At 38.0% G+C, this 22,976-nt stretch overlaps 1 protein-coding gene across 1 annotated transcript; it reads left to right on the forward strand.

Annotated features, from left to right (window-relative positions):
* Positions 1-783: 783 nt before the first annotated feature.
* On the forward strand, positions 784-22,965 carry LOC123540776 (mucin-5AC-like). Its single transcript, XM_053526032.1, has 12 exons — positions 784-840; positions 2,472-2,559; positions 4,181-4,297; positions 5,036-5,152; positions 6,313-6,429; positions 11,951-16,186; positions 17,095-17,346; positions 17,856-18,107; positions 18,688-18,990; positions 19,141-21,324; positions 22,088-22,431; positions 22,528-22,965. The coding sequence occupies exons 1-12, from the start codon at positions 784-786 to the stop codon at positions 22,963-22,965; spliced, it is 8,505 nt and encodes a 2,834-aa protein (XP_053382007.1).
* The last annotated feature ends 11 nt before the right edge of the window (positions 22,966-22,976 follow it).

The raw sequence follows: 22,976 nt of genomic DNA on the forward strand, positions 1-22,976 counted from the left end.
TAATAATTGCTAGAATTGAAGTTACAGCGGCTAGAATTGAGTTTCACTTATTTAAAGAAAATGAGTTGAGTAGCCTTGATCTTGATAGTAAGACGTAATGACTTGCTGGAGCGTATACATGCTTCCTCTGAGCTAGCTTAAAGTGGGGTTGTCATTTTAGCAGTGGCCTCAGGAAAACTGGAATAGTGAAGAAACGGTACGGATGGCACATATATTTGAGCTTATTTTCAGATTTTACAGTGTTACTGGAGTATGGAACAGTGTAGCAATTGGGGCTATCATTTGCAGGGAATTTTCTGCAGCGATTTAAAAATTGGCAAATTTAGCTTTTTTCGTCATCATTTTCCGCGACCGGGGAGCACAAAATTCAGGTCTTGTAAACAGAAAACTAGATATTAGAGATGTATTGCAGATGGTTTGTAACGGTAGACATACAGTGATGTTAATGTTGCAATATCTTTATTTCAGATGTGTGGTTACAGACTTTTGTGTGAGGTTTTGAAAGTTAGGTAGGCGACTCTAGGCCGAGAATCTCAGAAAACTGTTTACTGCCTCCAAATTAATATTGCGCAATATAGCATCCTATAAAATTATATATACAGAACAAGATACGTATTCAACGGTTTCTTAAGTACAAGCACTGCAACAATCAAAATCAACTGCATTTATCATCACTCATTATTTTCTGCTTGGATTTTCGTTGAAAAGATGAAAGGATGTTATACTAGTATATTGGAAAATTTTCTTTTTGAAGTTAATTTTTTATTAAAAAATAGAAGTATTATGAAGAAACATTGGCAATATATTCTCAGGAAAGGTAACACACCATCACCAAAGAAGGTAAACAAATCATTTTAAAACTTCATTTGGCCCGTTATAGTAACACATGCAACATGGCTGTGAAAATAATCAAACAACATGGAAATGTGATTGATTTTAATGCGAAATATACTCCACCTTGATTAATTAACTTACAGGAAATATTACAAAGACAGTCATTAGGCAGTTAATTGAAATATTCAAGCAAGTAATTTTAGTTCTTGTTTTCTTGCTGTGTTCGTTGAAAATAATTCAATAACGTTTTTTTGTGCCCATAAAATATTTCGTTTTCGTTTTGAAATGATTGGGGCGTCGAAAGTGAAAAGTTTACACCTCCATCTGCGTTTAATTTGAAGAAATATCGCTACTTTTTAAGCTATATTAGAAATTTCAAACGATTAAGAAAGCATCCACAATAACATCTTTTGGTATATCTTTAGCTGATGGTCACAACAAAACAGATTATTTTGCCAAAAAATGCATACTTTCCTGATTTTCAGAATGAACAAGAACACAGTCTTAGAGCATTTAGGTAAACATCTGAGTCAATGCGATATTCTGTCATTGTTCTTTTCTATGTTTTGTCGTGTTGATGTGCTGTCGTGTCGATGAAATGTTGTGTCGATCGATATTTTGTCGAGTTGATGTGCTGTCGTGTGGATTAAAAGTTGTGTCGATGTTTTGTCGGATTTATGTGCTGTCATGTCGATGAGATGTTGTGTCGATCGATATTTTGTCGAGTTGATGTGCTGTCGTGTGGATTAAAAGTTGTGTCGATGTTTTGTCGGGTTGATGTGTCATGTCGATGAGATGTTGTGTCTATGTTTCATCGTGTTGATGTTCTGTTGTGCCGATGAAATGCTGTATCAATGTTTTGTCGTATTGTTGTGCTGTCGTGTCGATAAAATGTTGTGTCGATATTTGGTCTGTCGACGTTTTATCGGGTTTCCATTTGACATATTTAAAATGGTAATTATCGATCAATGCCTGCTAAAATGTCTAGATTTGTTTCCATTTTTCACCGGGCTTTTCCCTGATCATGTTACAGTATAATGCAAAGTAAGAAACTTTTTCATAAAAAAAGTAAGATTCAAATAAGAGCTAAAGAAAGCCGGATTGAATCCTTTGCCAGAATCAGGAGGTATTAAGGATTTATGGAAACGTTCCGTTTGTGTTCTTTTAGTATACATTCTCACAAACTCCTCGTCGCATTATAATGGTTCATCAAAAGAAATTGAATATTCAGCTAAATAGAAGGCGTTGTGAATCAATCATTAAATCATGCAAATTATGCATATGCAGAGTTATAAAACTGTCCAAATTAAAATCATCACTGAAAATAGATGAATGATAGTTGTGTTTTGTATAATGATTTTTTTAAAAATAAAGGTGTGGTATAAATATAAATCTGTATAAATACTTGCGACGCGGTAATGTTATGAACATTTGAGGACATATCTTATATATTAATCCGTCAAGGAGATGACAATTGCCGAGAATAAATCCTTTATAGTTCAATTAAATAAGTAAAGTTAAATAAGCTAACTACTCGACGTAATAAAATGCATAAAAGGGAGGTAATTTCTTACACACTTTTTGCGTTATTGCTCTGTGAAAATACAAATGGAGGTGTGTTATATGACATATTGAAGAATCCTAGTCAGTATGAAAGTAACCAGCCAGGACATGACTATATTCCTTTGTCAAAGACCGGAGTGACACCAAAGACTAAGCTAACTGGTAAGACATTTTAAAGTTCCATAAGGCTTCACATTTTATCGTAAAAATAGATAAAGCAGCTATCCAAATAGATATTATGCATAATATTATGGTTAGAAAATCAATACTGAATATATGCAGGTAGATCAATAATCATAGACAATGGATTCAGTAATATTTTCTACTGTGTTTATCAATATCCAAACCTTAGGCAAATACATCAGAAAATGATTATAAAAATATAAGGTTTAAAGGCGTACGCTAGAATTCCCTGTATATGAGATGGGCGAAAATTTTCCAATAACAAATTTCTTGAACTTTGGATATTGAAGGACAATCATCTAAGAAACAAAAATGCAAAAAAATCATAGTCACCGATCGAAAAAGAGTTATCTGCCCTTGAAAACGTCATTTTGGGGGAAATGCGTTTTCAAGGGCAATAACTCTTTTTCGATCGTGACCTATGATTTTTATTGCATTTTTTTGTTTCTTAGATGATTGTCCTTCAATATCCAAGTTTGAAGAAATTCTGTTATTGGGAAAATTTTCGCACCAAATTCTAGCATACGTCCTTAATAAGAAAGAGACATATTTTATATTCATAACAAAAAATGTGGCAGCCACATTGTAAGCAATGGCATTATGAGGCTTTAACTCTATCTGTTCTGGGGGATTTATCTCACTCTGTCCATCTGGTCAGATCGCTCTGTGTCTGTACTAGTAGAGGATGAATTTCGCGCCCTGTGTGGCTGCGTTTGCTATATGTAAAGCGCCTTTGAACGTGTTTATCATGAAAAGGGCGCTATATAAATCTGGTATACTACTACTACTAATAATAATTATAACAATAATAAATCTTGACCACATGTACAAACTTCTAGCCTATGTTGTTGCCTAGAACTAAAATTCCTTTCATACTTCTGTATATTTTTTATACGTCAGAGATCACATATATTGTGGCAATACAGGGTATGCACAACTTAGTTTTAAGACAATTTGCAAAAATAAATAAACAAACAAATAGGAAAATACATTGATTATTTTCATTAACACATGACTAATGTTGCCATGTTGTTTTATCAAACTTGTTACCCTTGGCTTTGTTGGTAGAGGATCATCCTGTGGTAAACTATTGACATTTTTAAAAGGGAAGTAACAGAAAGGTGACCTCAGCTAAAAGTATGGAGTTGTATCGAAGAGATTTCAGTTTCAGTTTACCCAGTAGTATGAAAGTGTGTTACATGCTACACACAGGATAAGTTCGCTGTCATTTTAATTAAAAACAAACGCACCATTTACCCGTGCTTGTAGCCGCACCAAACGCAGAATTTGGAACATGAAAAATAGTCTTTACAAAAACGAAAGAAATGAAATACTAAGAGTTTTTTTTTTAGAAAGAATTATCAAATAGCATGTTTCTTTTTTGACAATTAAACATATTCCTTACTGTAAATGGCTGCAGTAAGAAAAAACACATTATACGAAGTTTAATACCAGTGTTTATCAAATAAATATATCCCATATTTGATTTTGAAGTTGAAGTTTTTAATGATTTTGAAAGGACAAAACTTCTGTCATTTGCATTACGTCATGGCTATGACGAAACACCACAAAATTAATACATATTTTATGTCTTTTACAGTTAAAACATGCAGAGCTGACCAGTTCAAATGCAACGACAATAAGTGTATTCCAGGCGGGTGGAGATGTGACGGGGAAAACGACTGTCATGACCATTCTGACGAATTGAAGTGCACCGGTAAATATTGATTTCTGAATTGCACCTGCAAGTTACACCGGTAAACCTCGAATTCTGAATTGTACCGGCAAGTTACGTCTGTAAATGCTGATTCTGAATTGCACCGGTAAATTCTGAATTACACAGTACTTCTTGATTTATGAATTATACTAATAAAATTTTTATTTCTACATTATAATAAAATATTAATTCCCTACCGTTATACTTGTTGTAGAGTTCAACGTCACAGTGTTTCATTTATAGGATTATATAATAATCTACCAGTGCATAGGGTCAATGAATATTAATTAATAAAAACCCTAGATTAGAACGTATATTACAGAAAATTATATACAGTGCTGCTTAAATTATTGACAATTGTTAACACGATTTTGGCCCAAGCTGTCTTTTATTGTTTTACTTAAAGCTTTAATTTATGCAAATAGACAGGTAGTTATATTTTATGAACAGAAATGTCGTAACAGTAACAATAGCTATGATGGTTATTAATATTATAATTATCACAGAACTTTAAAGTTGACATTTCACATTTACACCATAATGCTGTTGTGAAAGGTTGTAGCCTGCATTCAAAGAAGCATATTTCTCAAAACAAATCTAATAACCTTTAATCATCTTATGAAATGGTGGGTCCAATTTATTTTTGAATGACTAGTATTGGAGAATGGTCAAGCACCGTGACCTTATACAATACCCCTTCCATTCCAAACGTATTGAAGATGTTCATCTTATTTTCAGTTAGGAATTGTGGTGCAAACAGGTTCAAATGCAAAAGTAACGAGTGTATACCAGACCTTTGGGTATGCGACGGAGTTAGAGATTGTCGCGACAATTCCGACGAATTTAACTGCACCAGTAAGTATTTATTTCACTATGTTTTTAATAAATGTAATGTTCGCCTTCAGATTTGTGTTGAACAGATTGAAATTTATAAACACTCACTTTTATAACAGAGTTGTAAATAAAAACTGAATTCAAATTATTCCTTAAGTTTTAGGCATTCTGTATATGAGGCGACAATAGAATAGAAAAAGTGGAAACTCCGCAGGTTGCCCAACACGACAAAAACGAAAATGTTGCAGGGCCTGTTCATGGACGGTAGTGGAAATGCACGCTACCATCCACGCCCTCTAGCCCCGCGTTCAGCTACACATGCTACAAGTACAAAAAGCAATTTAGAGACATCCGCTGTTCATACGGCGGTGCACATGGAACCTTCAGTGATACACTAGCGTGTAATTCAATGAAAAGCGGCGTATGGTACCCACTTAAGATAATGGGTTTGCACTAAACGAGAAAATAACGGACAGAACTAAACATACTGAAATTTAGAAAGGGGATCTGAGTTTACGGAGCCTGCATATCACAGGAACTGCTAAAAGACAAAATTAAAAAGCAGGCACAATATCCAAGGGGTGATTATACAATACCCAAAGCTATGAAAGCGGGAGTATTAGAACCACTCAGGCCGAAATGTTCAAGCTGAGAAACTAAACAGTACCAATAACACGACATAAAAGTCGTGCTGAACGATCCGTATTACTATAACAGTCCTGGTTGAAAGTAAGGCCCGCCACACGACACAAACAACGCTGCTGCGACGTTAGAAACGCAATAGAATTCGATTAGCCGTACCTAGAAATGTTCAACTGAATTATATCAATATTGCATAAACCTCATTCGAGAGTGATACATAGGTCTTCCTACAAAAGTTCCCATAATGACCTAAATTAGTCAACGGTATGACGTAAAAACCTTACTAAATAAATGTCATCAGCCTCATCTATATTACTGTAAATTAGGAAATATTTGCGAAAATTAAGTTTTGATAACTTTTGCGATCTCGTTCATATTTCGCCTAATATAAATTTTCATAACACTTATTTCAAATCTGGTGTGAAATCAGCAATTAGTGGTATCACGATAAAGTTCCAACACAATAAAAATTGAGAAATGTAGGTCAAGATAATAAATTTCGAAATCTACAGTACTGTCTATACATTTATCCATTTCAGCGAGAGCTTGTGCCATCGGATATTTCTCATGTGGCTATGGTAAATGCATCACCAATCGCTGGATTTGTGATGGTGAAAACGATTGTCCAGATAAATCTGATGAAAGGAACTGTAACAGTAAGTATAACATAGTATTTTGTACATAATTTGAGGTGTAAGTTGGTGGCGGTCACAGGTTACAACAACAACAACAACAAAACACACAATAACATTGGAATGTACAGTATTATAATTGTATTCCTCTTCAACAGTATGCTATATGCATATATCCTGCTCCTTAAAACTTGATATATTGCAGACAACCCTCATTTTACATTTTTCCATTCGTGTCATTCAGCCATACTTCTAGATCTCCTGTATGGTTATGTAAAATAAAGGCAAGTTATTTATGGCCATAGTAACCTCTGTCGGGCTCGGGTACCAACCATTCCCTCGGGATTCTACAGATGTTATAACACGAAAAAACATGCGCTATCCCTACAGTTTAACAGTATCAGTTCTTACATTGAATGAATTGTGCCGCATGGCTCTGATTGTATTTTGGTTGCTCAGTGCTTAAATTGATTTTAATTCATTTTAATTAAGGACTGATATGTTCTTGGTGTTATTAGATCACGGTCTCATTTTCCTTGATAATGTAGTAGAAAATAGCACGATAAATGGCAAATGGCATCTGGTCTGTATTTTATTCATTACAAACTACTATAGTCAAACAAATTGTCTGATGATAGACAGACAAAACAGGCAATTTAAATGATTGATTCTATGAGGAAACTATTTATATCAACACTTTTCATCAATGCCTCTTGAGTTTATGGATATAAAGCAAGAAAATGTCAAGGTCAGTGAATTAAATCTATTTGGTTTCACTCTGACTGCGGTAAGACATGCTCAGACTTATTAGGATGTCTGCTTTTTATTTCAATTAAAACATGCGATATACGGATGATTCTTTCTTAAACGGGGTATGAATAGGGCACCACAAATACAGTAGCTATATTGTCCCTATACGATAACTGATTGATTATAAAATACTATATGCAGTTTGGCTGATGATGAATACATAAAAACAAACAATTAACTTGATTGATTAATAAGTAGGACGATATTCTATTCAAAACTGTCATGTTACAATGTTCAGTCACATTTATATCTTTCTTGTCATCTGTAATTATTTATCAGTCAATCAACTGTTAACCAGATTTGTTAATTATAATGTTTCAAAATCACGAAAAGTTTATTTTTGTTCTGTATTTTCCGCGTAGAAATAATGAATTCACGCGAGGTTCATTCAAATGTACAACAAACTTGTTGCATAGAATTTTTGTTCTGTTTTATGAATGAGTTTTCCTTGAAAGTAATTAATTTTTAAGGCACTCATTTTAAAGTGCAGTAAATCTGTCATATATTAACAAGGAAGAGGTAGTATAAGATGTTTTATTAGTATCTAAAGTACATAAATATTCACCTCCTGAAAATAATTTTCAAGTTTTGAAACGGCGGATGTTCTATCATCGCGTTCACGCCAGCCAAGATACGTAAAGAAAACAAAAATGCCAAGTCTTGCATAAAAACCGTTTGTTTTCCGCTGGTTTCTGACATGCAGAATCAGGGAAAAAACGTGGTTAAACAAGAAGATGTTGGTGAACGTTTTGGATATGCTGATCCTGGTCCAGTCTGATCAAAGAATGGACCCCAAATCAACTTTGGCCGAATTTGAAAGGTCCGAGACTTATAAAATGTGTTCTTAAGCCTTTTCATTTTAGAAATCAAATGATTTTTTTTTCGTTGTTCATGCGAAATGAACGACAGAATAGGATCGGCAAATCCATGAACCGCGCTAGCGTGTCATGTTTAATTTGCCGATCCTATTCTGTCGTTCATTTCGCATGAACACCGAAAAAAATAGTTTCATTTCTTATATTTACATTATATTTCCTTTCTATTTGTAAACAAGATAATATTATAAATTGCACATATTTTGTGGCATTTAACATTAAAATCAGCTTCCGGCCCATTCTGTTCACAATGTGCACGGAACAACTGCGACGTCATATAGGTTAGAGACCACCAATTGTTTTCCCATAGACTTACATTGTAACATTATGGCGTGTACGGCCTTCCATACATCGAAACATGTATATCTAATTACAAGTTTTTCAAGAACTATCTTAGTTCTACCAAAATATCGGACGAAAAACATATGAATAGTGATACTTTATTTAAGTAATTTTCGTGTGAATGAGATGACCCCCTGTTTACATCATTGACATGGCGGGAGAAATTCGTTTGATAAAACTTTTTTCCAATACACATAAAATGTAGCAAATTTTGTCAAAATGTATAATAAAATACTGTAAATGCAGTGAAAAAATATCAATTTTGAAAAAATAATCACTTCCTGGGTTTGTTTACATGACTGACCAATCAGAACGCACAGACGTTACCTTATTCCCAGGTATACACTTACCTCATTCCCAGTAAGTTCCCTGTACTTTTTTGAATTGGTGGTCTCTGACCTATAAGGAACGTTCTCCCTGACTAAACGCGGACGTCGTCAAAACAGCGGTCGGTTATCACTAAGCAGCGATGACGTAAATTTCGCGCCATTTCTTTTGCTGTTCATACAAAATGAGCGTCATAATTTTCAACGGAAAAGAATAGGGCGAATGTAAATTTTAGAATATCATTTTACAACCTAACTTTACTTTAACTAACAGCTTGATACACGACTGCACTGATGTTACGTGCTATTGTATTATTATGCCTGTTTGACTCAAAGTAACATGTAACATCATCTAGAAATTAAATCTTACACCAAAACTTTTCAAAAATGTTTCTATCTATTATACACATCTATGCAGCTTATACATGTTTAAAAAATCAAAATTTTGTGTTTATCAAACTTTGACCGAGACTGTGCGTGGTGCAACATTTACTGAGTTGAACTGCAAAATAAACAGGCACATAAACTTCGTTTTTGATGATATGAAGAATGTACAGGAGTATCCAACTGCAAATCCAAAAGCGAGTAATTACAAAAAGTGCCAATGTAAAACAAATCTAGACACACTGGCGTAACAAAATTTATTTATATACATAATTTTATAACATTATATGTCATAGTCCTCCGTGGTCCAGTGGTTAGCATGCATGCTACACATGCGCGAGGTCCGGAGTTCGAATCCCCACATATGCATTTTTTTTTTGCTATATGTCCAGTATATTTGTCAGATGACTGTCGTGCTGCAAATGACGTAAAACGAACTACATTTTTGTAGAAGATTTATGTAATAATTTATACTTTATTTCATAATACGGAATAAAAATCCAATACCTTGACAGTTCCTCTTTGTTCCTGATAGTATATTTCTTTATTCAAAAAAACGTTATTTTATCAAAAAATCGTAACATTACGCTGCAGCTGATAAAACAAAACTGGAACTAGACAGTTTCCCTTCAGGCCGGATATTCCCATCTGCACTACAACCAGTAAAAGAATCTTATATTCTTTAATAGAATAAAAAAACATGCCAAATTGAGCTTTAATTTTATAGTAGTCTAAGAATCATAACAAACTGGTATTACATTCAGGAATTATGGATTATCATTAATGCAAACAATTGACATTGTTTTAATAACTTAATAGAACATCAAACTTCATACAAAGAATCTGTAATACCAGGTATTGCCATTAATGTTAACACAACTTCTTTTATTTTTATGGGGCACTGTTGGTTTATCAAGAGAACTCTGCCTTTTAGATAGCAACTAAATTCACACTGGTTTTTTATTAATTGTGATGTCCATTTTCTCTTTACAAAGATAAGTTTTAAAAGAATTTTTCTAAGTTTGCTATTAAGTATAAATACTGTCACGTCTGATTTGATGTTGCACCCACATAATCTAAATGCGCTGATACCATAAATGTGACGTTACACAGGATTAATATGTATTTTTAAAACTATTTGTTACGTGTACATGAACTGAAAAGAAACTTTGCATTCACGGATTCAGACAATTGTATTAGAGAAACGAATTGACAGCAAAGGCATGATCGTTGGGGCCCATCTCGCCGACTGTAGATACTGGACTAGTGGCCTCTGATGCATTTTGGGACTAGATTCTGTGCCTTCAACGATTTTTCCGTCGTCAGTCTAGTCTTGACACATTTGAAGAAATGATTTGATCTTGTTCATTTATTCCAAACATTTGCCTTTGTTCATAATTTACATAACAAAAGGCTGAAGAGCAAAACTGTCAAAACTGAAAATATCAAAAAGAAAAATGAATGCAGAAATAAGATTCTGTATGACTAGGTTTTCCCGTCAGATAGGCAGCGCCTAATTTCATATTATTGATCTGCGCCACTGAGATGTAATTCTCAGTTACTAGTATATGTAACTTTCTTGTCATCTGTAATTATTTATCAGTCAATCAACTGTTAACCAGATTTGTTAATTATAATGTTTCAAAATCACGAAAAGTTTATTTTTGTTCTGTATTTTCCGCGTAGAAATAATGAATTCACGCGAGGTTCATTCAAATGTACAACAAACTTGTTGCATAGAATTTTTGTTCTGTTTTATGAATGAGTTTTCCTTGAAAGTAATTAATTTTTAAGGCACTCATTTTAAAGTGCAGTAAATCTTTCATATATTAACAAGGAAGAGGTAGTATAAGATGTTTTATTAGTATCTAAAGTACATAAATATCCATCAAAAAGAAAAATGAATGCAAAAATAAGATTCTGTATGACTAGGTTTTCCCGTCAGATAGGCAGCGCCTAATTTCATATTATTGATCTGCGCCACTGAGATGTAATTATCAGTTATAGTGTAACTTTATTGCAGAGAGCAAAGGTCATCCAATAAGGGAGGTTCTGGAAATTTAAAGAAATGTTGTTGACATTTTAGTTTCATTAGGAAATGCGCATGTTAAAATATTTCTCATAAAAATACCATGCAAGACAAAGAAAAAACAAATATAAACCTAATCATACTAGAATATATTTTCTCTAAATGATATGTAGAAAAGAACTGTTACAAAATAAGTAAACGAAATGAAACCTTATTGTGATAACAAAAGTACTTTCATTTGTTGCTTGTTTTACTGTTTACTAATGCTATGTCAGCTCTATTTGTTCGAGATACGTTTATGCACTTGTATGCAGTTAGGCACTTGTATGCAGTTAGGCGCACCTATCTAATAAATATTTACACGTCACCTTAACACTGATTTATTCATTTAAGTTTAGAGTAATAACATTCATACATTATAAGAATAAGTAGAATGTCCCCAACACAGCTTTGGGCAAAATGCACTTTACCGCATTCTCTTCTAATTTTCTAGTGTAATAACACTTTCCTCGCACGAACATTGGATGAGACGGGACAACGAAACCAACGTTTAATTTCATTACTTAAAGACAGTCTATATTTTATACTAAGTGGTAGATAATAATAAAATAAAGCAGGTAAAACAAAGAAAACAGATACTTACCTAAGTGAGATTTAATAAGATCCTGGCCTATTAATTAATCTTTCAAGATCCTGAAGTTGACGATATTTGTATGAGGTAAAATACGTAGCAATCTAGATCAAGCAATGACCATATAATACGTTCAAATGTATTTCAGCGACTGCTTTGCCAGGAACATACCAAACATCGACATCTGCACCATATGAAATACCTGCAGCAAATTCATACGTAAATACAAAACAAACAACGACGTCTTTGTCCTATGAATTGCCTGCAAGGGAAACATACTTAAAAGTGAAACATAAACCAACGCATGCTCCGAATGAAGATGCTGTAAAAGATTCATACGTAAATGAAAAACAAGCAAAGACGAAAAAGCAATTTGAAACACTTGTAACAGACACATACGCAAACGTACAACATAAATCCACGTATGCACCATATGAAGATGCCGTAAAAAATTCACACGTAAATGCAAAAGAAACACCTACAGCTATACCATACAAAGAACCTGCGAAAGATCTATCATACGAAAATGGAAAACAAACAAAGACGAGATCGCAGTATGAAGTGCAATCGGAATATTCATACGGAAATGTGAAACAAGGTACGAAGTCTGTGCCATATGAACTAGATTTGTACGTAAATGGAAAACAAACATTCACGTCTAAACCATATAAAGCACCTGCAAATGATGTATACGTAAATCAAAAACAAACAAAAACGAGAGCGCAGTATGAATTGTCTGAAACAGATACATACGTAAATGTAAAACATAAACCCACGTATGCGCCGTATGAAGATGCTGTAAAAGATTCATACGTAAATCATAAGCAAACCCCAACATCTGCACCATATAAAGCGATAGGTTCATATGTAAATAAAAAACAAACACTGACGACGGCGCCATTTGTACCCCCAAAGTCTGCACACTATGAAAAACCTGTGGCAGACTCAAATGTACATTCAAAGCAAACATACGAATCAGCTCCAATTAAAGTACCTGCGACAAATTTCTACGTAAGTAGTAAACCAGAAAAGACGAAAGCGCAATATGAAGTGCATTCAAAAGATTCATACGGAAATGCAAAGCAAGGTACAACGTCTGTGCCATATGAACAACCAAAGTCTGCGCAATATGAAAAGCCTTTAGCAGATTCATATGTAAATCCAAAGCATAAGACCTCATCAGAGCCATATGAAGTACATGCGACTGATCCGTACGTAAATGGAAAACAAACGCCCACATCTAAACCGTATAAAGTACCTGCAAATGAGATACACATCAATGGAAAACAAACGAAGACGAGAGCGCAATATGAAGTGCCTTCAAAAGATTTATACAGAAATGCAAAGCAAAGTATAACGTCTGTGCGATATGAACAACCAAAGTCTGCGCAGTATGAAAAGCTTGTAGCAGATTCATATGTAAATCCAAAGCATAAGACCTCGTCAGAGCCATATGAAGTACATGCGACTGATCCGTACGTAAATGGAAAACAAACACCCACATCTAAACCGTATAAAGTACCTGCAAATGATATATACATCAGTGGAAAACAAACAAAGACGAGAGCGCAATATGAAGTGCCTTCAAAAGATTTATATAGAAATGCAAAGCAAAGTATAACGTCTGTGCCATATCAGTCACCAACGTCTGCATATTATGAAAAGCCTGCAGCAAATTCGTATGTAAATGCAAAGCAAAAGACCACGTCAGAGCCATATGAAGTACATGCAACTGGTCCGTACGTAAATGGAAAACACACTCCCATATCTAAAGCGTATAAAGTACCTGCAACTGATATAAACATCAATGGAAAACCAACAAAGACGATTGCGCAATATGACGTACCTGCAACAGTAGATACATACGCAAATGTAAAACATAAGCACACGTATGCGCTGTATGAAGATGGTATAAAAGATTCATATGTAAATGGAAAGCAAACATCAACGTCTGTGCCATATGAAGCTCCTGTGAAAGATTCATATGTAAATAAAAAACAAACAGCGACGACTGCACCATATGAACCCCCAAAGTCTGCACACTATGAAAAACCTGTGGAAGCTTCATATATGAGTTCAAAGCAAACATCCACATCAGCTCCAATTAAAGTACCTGCGAAAAATTTGTACGTAAACAGAAAACAAGAAAGGACGAGAGCGCCATATGAAATGCTTTCGAAAGATTCATACGGAAATGCAAAGCAAGGTACAACGTCTGTGCCATATGAATCACCAAAGTCTGCGCATTATGAAAAGCCTGTAGCAGATTCATATGTAAATGCAAAGCAAAAGACCACGTCAGAGCCATACGAAGAAAATGCGATTGGTCCATACATAAATGGAAAACAAACCCTCATATCTAAACCGTATAAAGTACCTAGGAATGATATATACATCAATGGAAAACAAACAAAGACGGGAGTGCAATATAAAGTACCTGCAATAGATACATTCGCAAGTGTAAAACATAAACCCATGTATGCGCTATATGAAGATGGTGCAAAAGATTCATACGAAAAAGGAAAGCAAACACCTACCACTGCACCATATGAAGCTCCTGTGAAAGATTCGTATGTAAGTGGAAAGGTAACACCAACATCTACTTCGTATGAAGCTCCTGCGAAAGGTTCGTACGTAAGTGGAAATGAAACACTAACATCTGCACCGTATGAAGCCCCTGTGAAAGATCCGTACGTAAGAAGTGGAAAGCAAACACCAACATCTGCACCGTATGAAGCCCCTGTGAAAGATCCGTACGTAAGAAGCAGAAAGCAAACACCAACATCTGCACCGTATGAAGCCCCTGTGAAAGATCCGTACGTAAGTAGTGGAAAGCAAACACCAATATCTGCAACGTATGAAACCAATGAGAAAGATTCGTACGAAAGTGGAAAGCAAACACAAATATCTGCACCGTATGAAGCCCCTGTGAAAGATTCGTACGTACGTAGAAAGCAAACACCAACATCTGCACCGTATGAAGCTTCCGCGAAAAATTCGTACGTAAGTGGAAAGCAAACACCAACATCTGCACCATATCAAGCTCCTGTGAAAGGTTCATACGTAAGTGGAAAGGAAACACCAACATCTGCACCGTATGAAGATCCTACGAAAGGATCATACGTAAGTGGAAAGCAAACACCAACATCTGCACCGTATGAAGATCCTACGAAAGGATCATACGTAAGTGGAAAGCAAACACCAAAATCTGCACCGTATGAAGCTCCTGTGAAAGAATCGCACGTAAGTGGAGCGCAAACACCAACTACTGCACCGTATGAAACCCCAATGAAAGATTCGTACGTAAGTGGAAAGCAAACACCAACATATGTACCGTATGAAACTCCTCCGAAAGATTCGTACGTAAGTGGAAAGCAAACAACAACATCTGCTCCTAATGAAGCTCCTTTAAAAGGGTCGTACGTAAGTGGAAAGCAAACAACAACATCTGCACCGTATGCAGCTGCTGCGAAAAGTTCGTACGTAAGTGGAAAGCAAACACCAAGAGCTGCACGGTATGAAGCTACTGCTAAAGAATCGTACGTAAGTGGAAAGCAAACACCAACATCTGCACCGGATGAAGCTTCTGCGAAAACATCGTACGTAAATGGAAAACAAACACATGACATGGTCTTTTTCATTGTACCGAATGAAGCTCCTGTTAAAGAAACGTATGTAAGTGGAAAGCAAACACCAACATTTGCACCGAATGAAGCTCCTGTGAAAGAATCGTACGTAAGTGGAAAGCAAACATCAACGTCTGCACTGTATGAAGCTCCTTTGAATAATTCGTACGTAACTGGAAAGGAAACACCAACATCTACTCCATATGTAGCCCCTGCTGAATATCCGTACCTAAGAATGAAGCAAACACCAACATCTGCACCGTATGTAGCCCATTCTGAAAATCCGTACGTTAGTGGAAAGCAAACACCAACATCTGCACCGTATGAAGCTCCAGTGGAAGATCCGTACGTAAGTAGAAAGCAAACATCAACATCTACACCGTATGTATCCCCTGCTGGAAATCCGTACGTAAGTGGTAAGCAAACACCAACATCTGCATCATATGAAGCTCCTGTGGAAGATCCGTCCGTAAGCGGAAAGGAAACACCAACATCTGCACCGTATCAAGCTCCTGTTGATTCGTACGTAAGTGGAAAGCAAACACCAAATTCTGCACCGAATGAACTTCCTTTGAAAGGTCGTTACGTAAGTGGAAAGCAAACACCAACATCTGCACCGTATGATGCTCCTGTGAAAGGTTCGTACGTAAGTGGAAAGCAAACATCAACAGCTGCACCGTACGAAGCTCCTGCGAAAGCATCGTACGTAAGTGGAAAGCAAACACCAACATCTGCACCGTATGAACCTGTGAAGAATCGTACTAAGTGGATAAGCAAACACCACATATGCACCATATGAAGTCCTGCGAAAATCGTAACCAATGAAAGCAAGCGCCTATAATGCTTTCGTAAAAACTACGGAATATCGACGTAAAGTCTGTGCATATGAACACCAAAGTCTGCGCATTATGAAAAGCCTTGAGCAAATTCGTATGTAATGCAAAGCAAAAGACCACCAAGTCCATACGAAGAAATGCGATTAGGTTCATACTAAATGGAAAACAAACCCACATTCTTAACCGTATAAGTACCTAGGAATGTTATATACATCAATGGAAACAAACAAAGATCGGAGTGCATTAAAGTCCTGCAATAGATACATTCGAAGTGTAAACATAACCCACTGTATGCGCTATATGAAGTTGGTGCAAAGATTCATTACGAAAGGAAACAAACACCTACACTGCACCTATGAAGCTCCTGCGAACGATTCGTAGAAGTGGAAAGGAACACCAACATCTACATCGTATGTAAGCTTCTGCGAAAGTTCGTATGTAAGTGGAAAAAAGCACAACATCTGCACCGTATGAAGCCTGTGAAGATCCGTACGTAGAAGTGGAAAGCAAACACCACATCTGCACCGTATGAAGCCCTGTGAAGATCGACAGTAGAAGTGGAAAGCAAAAACCAACATCTGCACCGTATCAAGCCCCTGTGAAAAATCCGTATGTAAGTAGTGGAAAGCAAACACCAATATCTGCAACGTATGAAACCACTGAGAAAGATTCGTACGAAAGTGGAAAGCAAACACCAACATCTGCACCGTATGAAGCCCGTTGAATTCGTACGTAAGTAGAAAGCAAACACCACATCTGCAACGTAATGAAGCTTCCTTCGAAAATTCGTACGTAAGTGGAAAGCAAACACCAATTTCTGCACCTATAAGCTCCTGGAAAGGTTCTACGTAAGTGGAAAGGAAACACCAACTATGCACCATATCAAGCTACTGCGAAGGATTCATATGTAAGTGGAAAGCAAACACCAACATCTGCACTGTATGAAGATCCTACGAAAGGATCATACGTAAGTGGAAAGAAAACACCAGCATCTGCACCGTATGAAGCTCCTGCAAAAGATTCGTATGTAAGTCGAAAGCAAACGCCAAAATCTGCACCGTATGAAGCTCCTGTGAAAGATCGTACGTAAGTGGAACGCAAACACCAACTACTGCACCGTATGAATCCCTTGAAAGTGTCGTTACGTAAGTGGAAAGCAAACACCAACATCTGCACCGTATGAAGCGTCTGCGAAAGATTCGTACGTAAGTGGAAAGCAAACACCAAAATCTGTACCGCATGAAGTCTCTGCGAAAGATCCATACGTAAGTACAAAGCAAACACAAACATCAGCACCGTATGAAGCTCCTACAAAAGAATCATACGTAAGTGGAAAGCAAGCACCAATATATGCACACTATGAAACTCCAGCGAAAGAATCGTACGTAAGCGGAAAGCGAACAACAACATATGCCCATATCAAGGTCCTTCCGAAAATTCGTACGTAATGGAAAGAAAACAACATTGCACCGATGAAGGACTGCAAAGAATCTACGTAAGTGGAAAGCATTACCAACATCTGCACGTATGAAGCTCCTTGTGAAAATTCGTACGTAATGGAAAGCAATCGCAGACATCTCACCATATGTAGCCCCTGCCGAAGGTCCGTACGTAAGTGGGAAGCAAACACCAACAACTGCACCATATGAAGCTCCTGTTGAAGATCCGTACATGAGTGGTAAGCAAACACCAAAATCTGCACCTTATGAAGCTCCTAAGGGAGATCCGTTCGTAAGTGGAAAGCAAACACCAACATATGCACCGTATGAATCTCCTGTGGAAGGTTCGTACGTAAGTGCAAAGCAAACACCAACATCTTCACCGTATGAGGCTCACGTGAAAGGTTCGTATTTAAGTGGAAAGCAAACAAACATCTGCTCCTAATGAAGCTCCTTTGAAGGGTCTACGTAAGTGGAAAGCAAACAACAACATCTGCACCGATGCAAGCTGCCTTGGAAAGTTCGTTACGTAAGTGGAAAGCAAACACCAAGAGCTGCACGTATGAAGCTACTGCTAAAGAATCGTACGTAAGTGGAAAGCAAACACAACACTGCACCGTTGAAGCTTCCTGCGAAACATCGTACGTAAGTGGAAACAAACACTGACATGTCTTTTCTGACCGATGAAGCTCCTGTAAGAATCGTATCGTAAGTGGAAAGCAAACACCAACATATGCACCGAATGAAGCTCCTGTGAAGAATCGTACGTAAGTGGAAAGCAAACACCAACATCTGCACCGTATGTAGCCCCTGGTGAATATGCGTACCTGAAAATGAAGCAAACACCAACATCAGCACCGTATGTAGCCCATGCTGAAAATCCGTACGTTAGTGGTAAGCAAACACCAACATCTGCACCGTATGAAGCTCTGTGGAAGATCCGTACGTAAGTAGAAAGCAAACACAACATCTACTCGTATGTAGCCCTGCTGGAAATTCCGTACGTAAGTGGAAGCAAACACCAACATCTGCATCATATGAAGCTCTGTGAAGTCCTCGTAAGTGGAAAGGAAACACCAACTTCTGCACCGTATGAAGCTCCTGTTGATTCGTACTTAAGTGGAAAGGAAACTCAAACTGGACCACCGTATGAAGCTCCTGTGAAAAATTCGTACGAAAGTGGAAAGCAAACACCAACATCAGCACCGTATGTACCGCCTGTGAAAGAATCGTACGTAAGTGGAAAACAAACACCAACATATGCACCGCATGAAGCTCTGGAGAATCGTACGTAAGTGGAAAGCAAACACCAATTCTGCACCGAATGAAGTTACTTTGGATAGGTTCGTTAACGTAAGTGGAAAAGCAAAACCAACATCTGCACCGTATAAGCTCCTGTGAAAAGTTCGTACGTAAGTGGAAAGCAAACATCAACAGCTGCACCGTACGAAGCTCCTGCGAAAGCATCGTACGTAAGTGGAAAGCAAACACCAACATATGCACCGTATGAAGCTCCTGTGAAGGAATCGAACGTAAGTGGAAAGCAAACAGCAACATATGCACCATATGAAGCTCCTGTGGAAGAATCGTACGTAAGTGGAAAGCAAACACATATATCTGCACCATACGTAACAACTGCGGAATATGCGTACGTAAGTGGTAAGCAAACACCAACATCTGCACCGTATGAAGCTCCTGTGAAAGATTCGTACGTAAGTGGAAAGCAAACACCAACATCTGCACCGTATGAAGCTCGTGTGGAAGGTTCGTACGTAAGTGGAAAGCAAACACCAACATCTTTACCGTATGACGCTCGTTTTAAAGTTTCGTATGTAAGTGGAAAGCAAACACAAGAATCTGCACCGTATGAAGCTGCTGTGAATTCTTACGTAAGTCGAAAGCAAACACCAACTTCTGCACCGAATGAAGTTCCTTTGAAAGATCGTTACGAAAGTGGAAAACAAACACCAACATCTGTACCGTATGAAGCTCCTGCGAAAGGTTCGTACGAAAGTGGAAAGCAAACACCAACATCAGCACCGTATGAAGCTCTTGCGAAAGAATCGTACGTAAGTGGAAAACAAACACCAACATATGCACCGCATGAAGCTGCTGCGGAAGAATCGTACGTAAGTGGAAAGCAAACACCATCGTCTGCACCATATGAAGCTCCTGTGGATGATTCGAAAGTAAGCGGAAAACAAACACCAACATCTGCACCGTATCAAGCCCCTGTGAAAAATTCCTACGTAAGTGGAACGCAAACACCAACATCTTCACAGTATGAAGCTCCTGTGAAAGGTTCGTACGTAAGGGGAAAGCAAACACCAACATCTGCACCGTATGAAGCTCCTGTTGATTCGTACGTAAGTGGAAAGCTAACACCAGCTGGTACAACGAATGAAGCTCCTTTGAAAGGTTCGTACATAAGTGGAAAGCAAACACCAATTTCTGCACCGTATGAAGCTCCTGAGAAAGGTTCGTACGTAAGTGGAAAGCGAACACCAACGTATGCACCGTATGAAGCTACTGTGGAAGATTCGTACGTAAGTGGAAAACAAACACCAACATCTGCACCGTATCAAGCTCCTGTGAAAAATTCGTACGTAAGTGGAAAGCAAACAGCAACATCTTCACAGCATGAAGCTCCTGTGAAAGGTTTGTTCGTAAGTGGAAAGCAAACACCATCATCTGCACAGTATGAAGCTGCTGTGAATTCTTACGTAAGTCGAAAGCAAACAACAACGTCTGCACCGAATGAAGTTCCTTTGAAAAGTCGTTACGTAAGTGGAAAACAAACACCAACATCTGCACCGTATGAAGCTCCTGAGAAAGGTCCGTATGAAACTGGAAAGCAAACATCAACATCAGCACCGTATGAAGCTCCTGAGAAAGGTCCGTACGAAAGTGGAAAGCAAACATCAACAGCGGCACCGTATGAAGCTCCTGCGAAAGAATCGTACATAAGTGGAAAGCAAACACCAACATCAGCACCGTATGAAGCTCCTGCGAAAGGTCCGTATGAAAGTGGAAAGCAAACATCAACAGCGGCACCGTATGAAGCTCCTGCGAAAGAATCGTACATAAGTGGAAAGCAAACATCAACATCAGCACCGTATGAAGGTCTTGCGAAAGAATCGTACGTAAGTGGAAAGCAAACACCAAGATATACACCGCATGAAGCTCCTGCGAAAGAATCGTACGTAAGTGGAAAGCAAACACCAACATATACACCGTATGAAGCTCCTGCGAAAGAATCGTACGTAAGTGGAAAGCAAACACCAACATATACACCGCATGAAGCTCCTGCGGAAGAATCGTACGTAAGTGGAAAGCAAACACCAACATATACACCGTATGAAGTTCCTGCGAAAGAATCGTACGTAAATGGAAAGCAAACACCAACATATACACCGCATGAAGCTCCTGCGAAAGAATCGTACGTAAGTGGAAAGCAAACACCAACATATACACCGTATGAAGCTCCTGCGAAAGAATCGTACGTAAGTGGAAAGCAAACACCAACATCAGCACCGTATGAAGCTCCTGAGAAAGGTCCGTACGAAAGTGGAAAGCAAACATCAACAGCTGGCACCGCTATAAGCTCCTGCGAAAGAATTCGTACTAAGTGGAAAACAAACACCAACATTCTGCACCGTATGAAGCTCTTGAGAAAGGGACGTACGAAAGGGGAAACAAACACAATAGCGCCCGTATGAAGCTCCTGCGAGGAAGTCCGTACATAATCGAAGTGACAAGCAAACATACACAATCAGCACCGTATGAAGCTCCTGCAAAGAATTGTACGTAAATGGAAAGCGAACACACAACATATCACCGCATGAAGCTCCTGTGAAAGATCGTTACGTAAGTGGAAAGCAAACACAACATCGCACCGTATGAAGCTCCTGTTGAAAAATTCGTACATAATGGAAAGCAAACACAACACCTCACACCGTATGAAGCTCCTGGAAAGGTCGTATGAAAGTGGAAAGCAAACATCAACAGCGGCACCGTATGAAGCTCCTGCGAAAGAATCGTACTAAGTGGAAAGCAAACATAACATTTCAGCACCTATGAAGTCATTTGCGAAAGAATCGTTACGTTAGGTGGAAAGCAAACACCAATGATAACTACCATGAAGCTCCTTGAAAAGGGTCGTACGTAAGTGGAAAGCAAACACCAACATAACACCGTATGAAGCTCCTGCGAAAGAATCGTACGTAAGTGGAAAGCAAACACCAACATATACACCGCATGAAGCTCCTGCGGAAGAATCGTACGTAAGTGGAAAGCAAACATCAACATCAGCACCGTATGAAGCTCCTGCGAAAGAATCGTACGTAATTGGAAAGCAAACACCAACATATACACCGCTATGTAGCTGTTGTGGATTCGTACGTAAGTGGAAAGCAAACACCTACTTCTACACCGAATGAAGCCCATTCGAAAGGTTCGTATGAAAGTGGAAAGCAAACACCAACTTCAGCACCGTATGAAGCTCCTGAGAAAGGTCCGTACGAAAGTGGAAAGCAAACATCAACAGCGGCACCGCATGAAGCTCCTGCGAAAGAATCGTACATAAGTGGAAAACAAACACCAACATCTGCACCGTATGAAGCTCCTGAGAAAGGGACGTACGAAAGTGGAAAACAAACATCATTAGCGGCGCCGTATGAAGCTCCTGCGAAAGGATCGTACATAATGGAAGCAAACACAACATCACACGTATGAGCTCCTGGAAAGAATGTACGTAATGGAAAACAAACACAAACATATACACCGCATGAAGCTCCTGTGAAAGAATCGTACGTAAGTGGAAAGCAAACATCAACATCAGCACCGTATGAAGCTCCTTTGAAAGAATCGTACATAAGTGGAAAGCACACACCAACATCAGCACCGTATGAAGCTCCTGCGAAAGGTCCTAACGAAAGTGGAAAGCAGACATCAACAGCGGCACCGTATGAAGCTCCGGCGAAAGAATCGTACATAAGTGGAAATCAAACATCAACATCAGCACCGTATGAAGCTCCTGCGAAAGAATTGTACGTAAATGGAAAGCAAACACAAACATATACACCGCATGAAGCTCCTGAGAAAGGTCCGTACGAAAGTGGAAAGCAAACATCAACAGTGGCACCGTATGAAGCTCCTTTGAAAGAATCGTACATAAGTGGAAAGCACACACCAACATCTGCACCGTATGAAGCTCCTGAAAGATCCTTCGAAAGGAAAGCAACATCAACAGCGCACCGATGAAGCTGCCTGGA

The sequence above is a fragment of the Mercenaria mercenaria genome, chromosome 16 (genome assembly GCF_021730395.1).
Source record: "Mercenaria mercenaria strain notata chromosome 16, MADL_Memer_1, whole genome shotgun sequence".
Classification (NCBI taxonomy): Eukaryota; Metazoa; Mollusca; class Bivalvia; order Venerida; family Veneridae; genus Mercenaria; species Mercenaria mercenaria.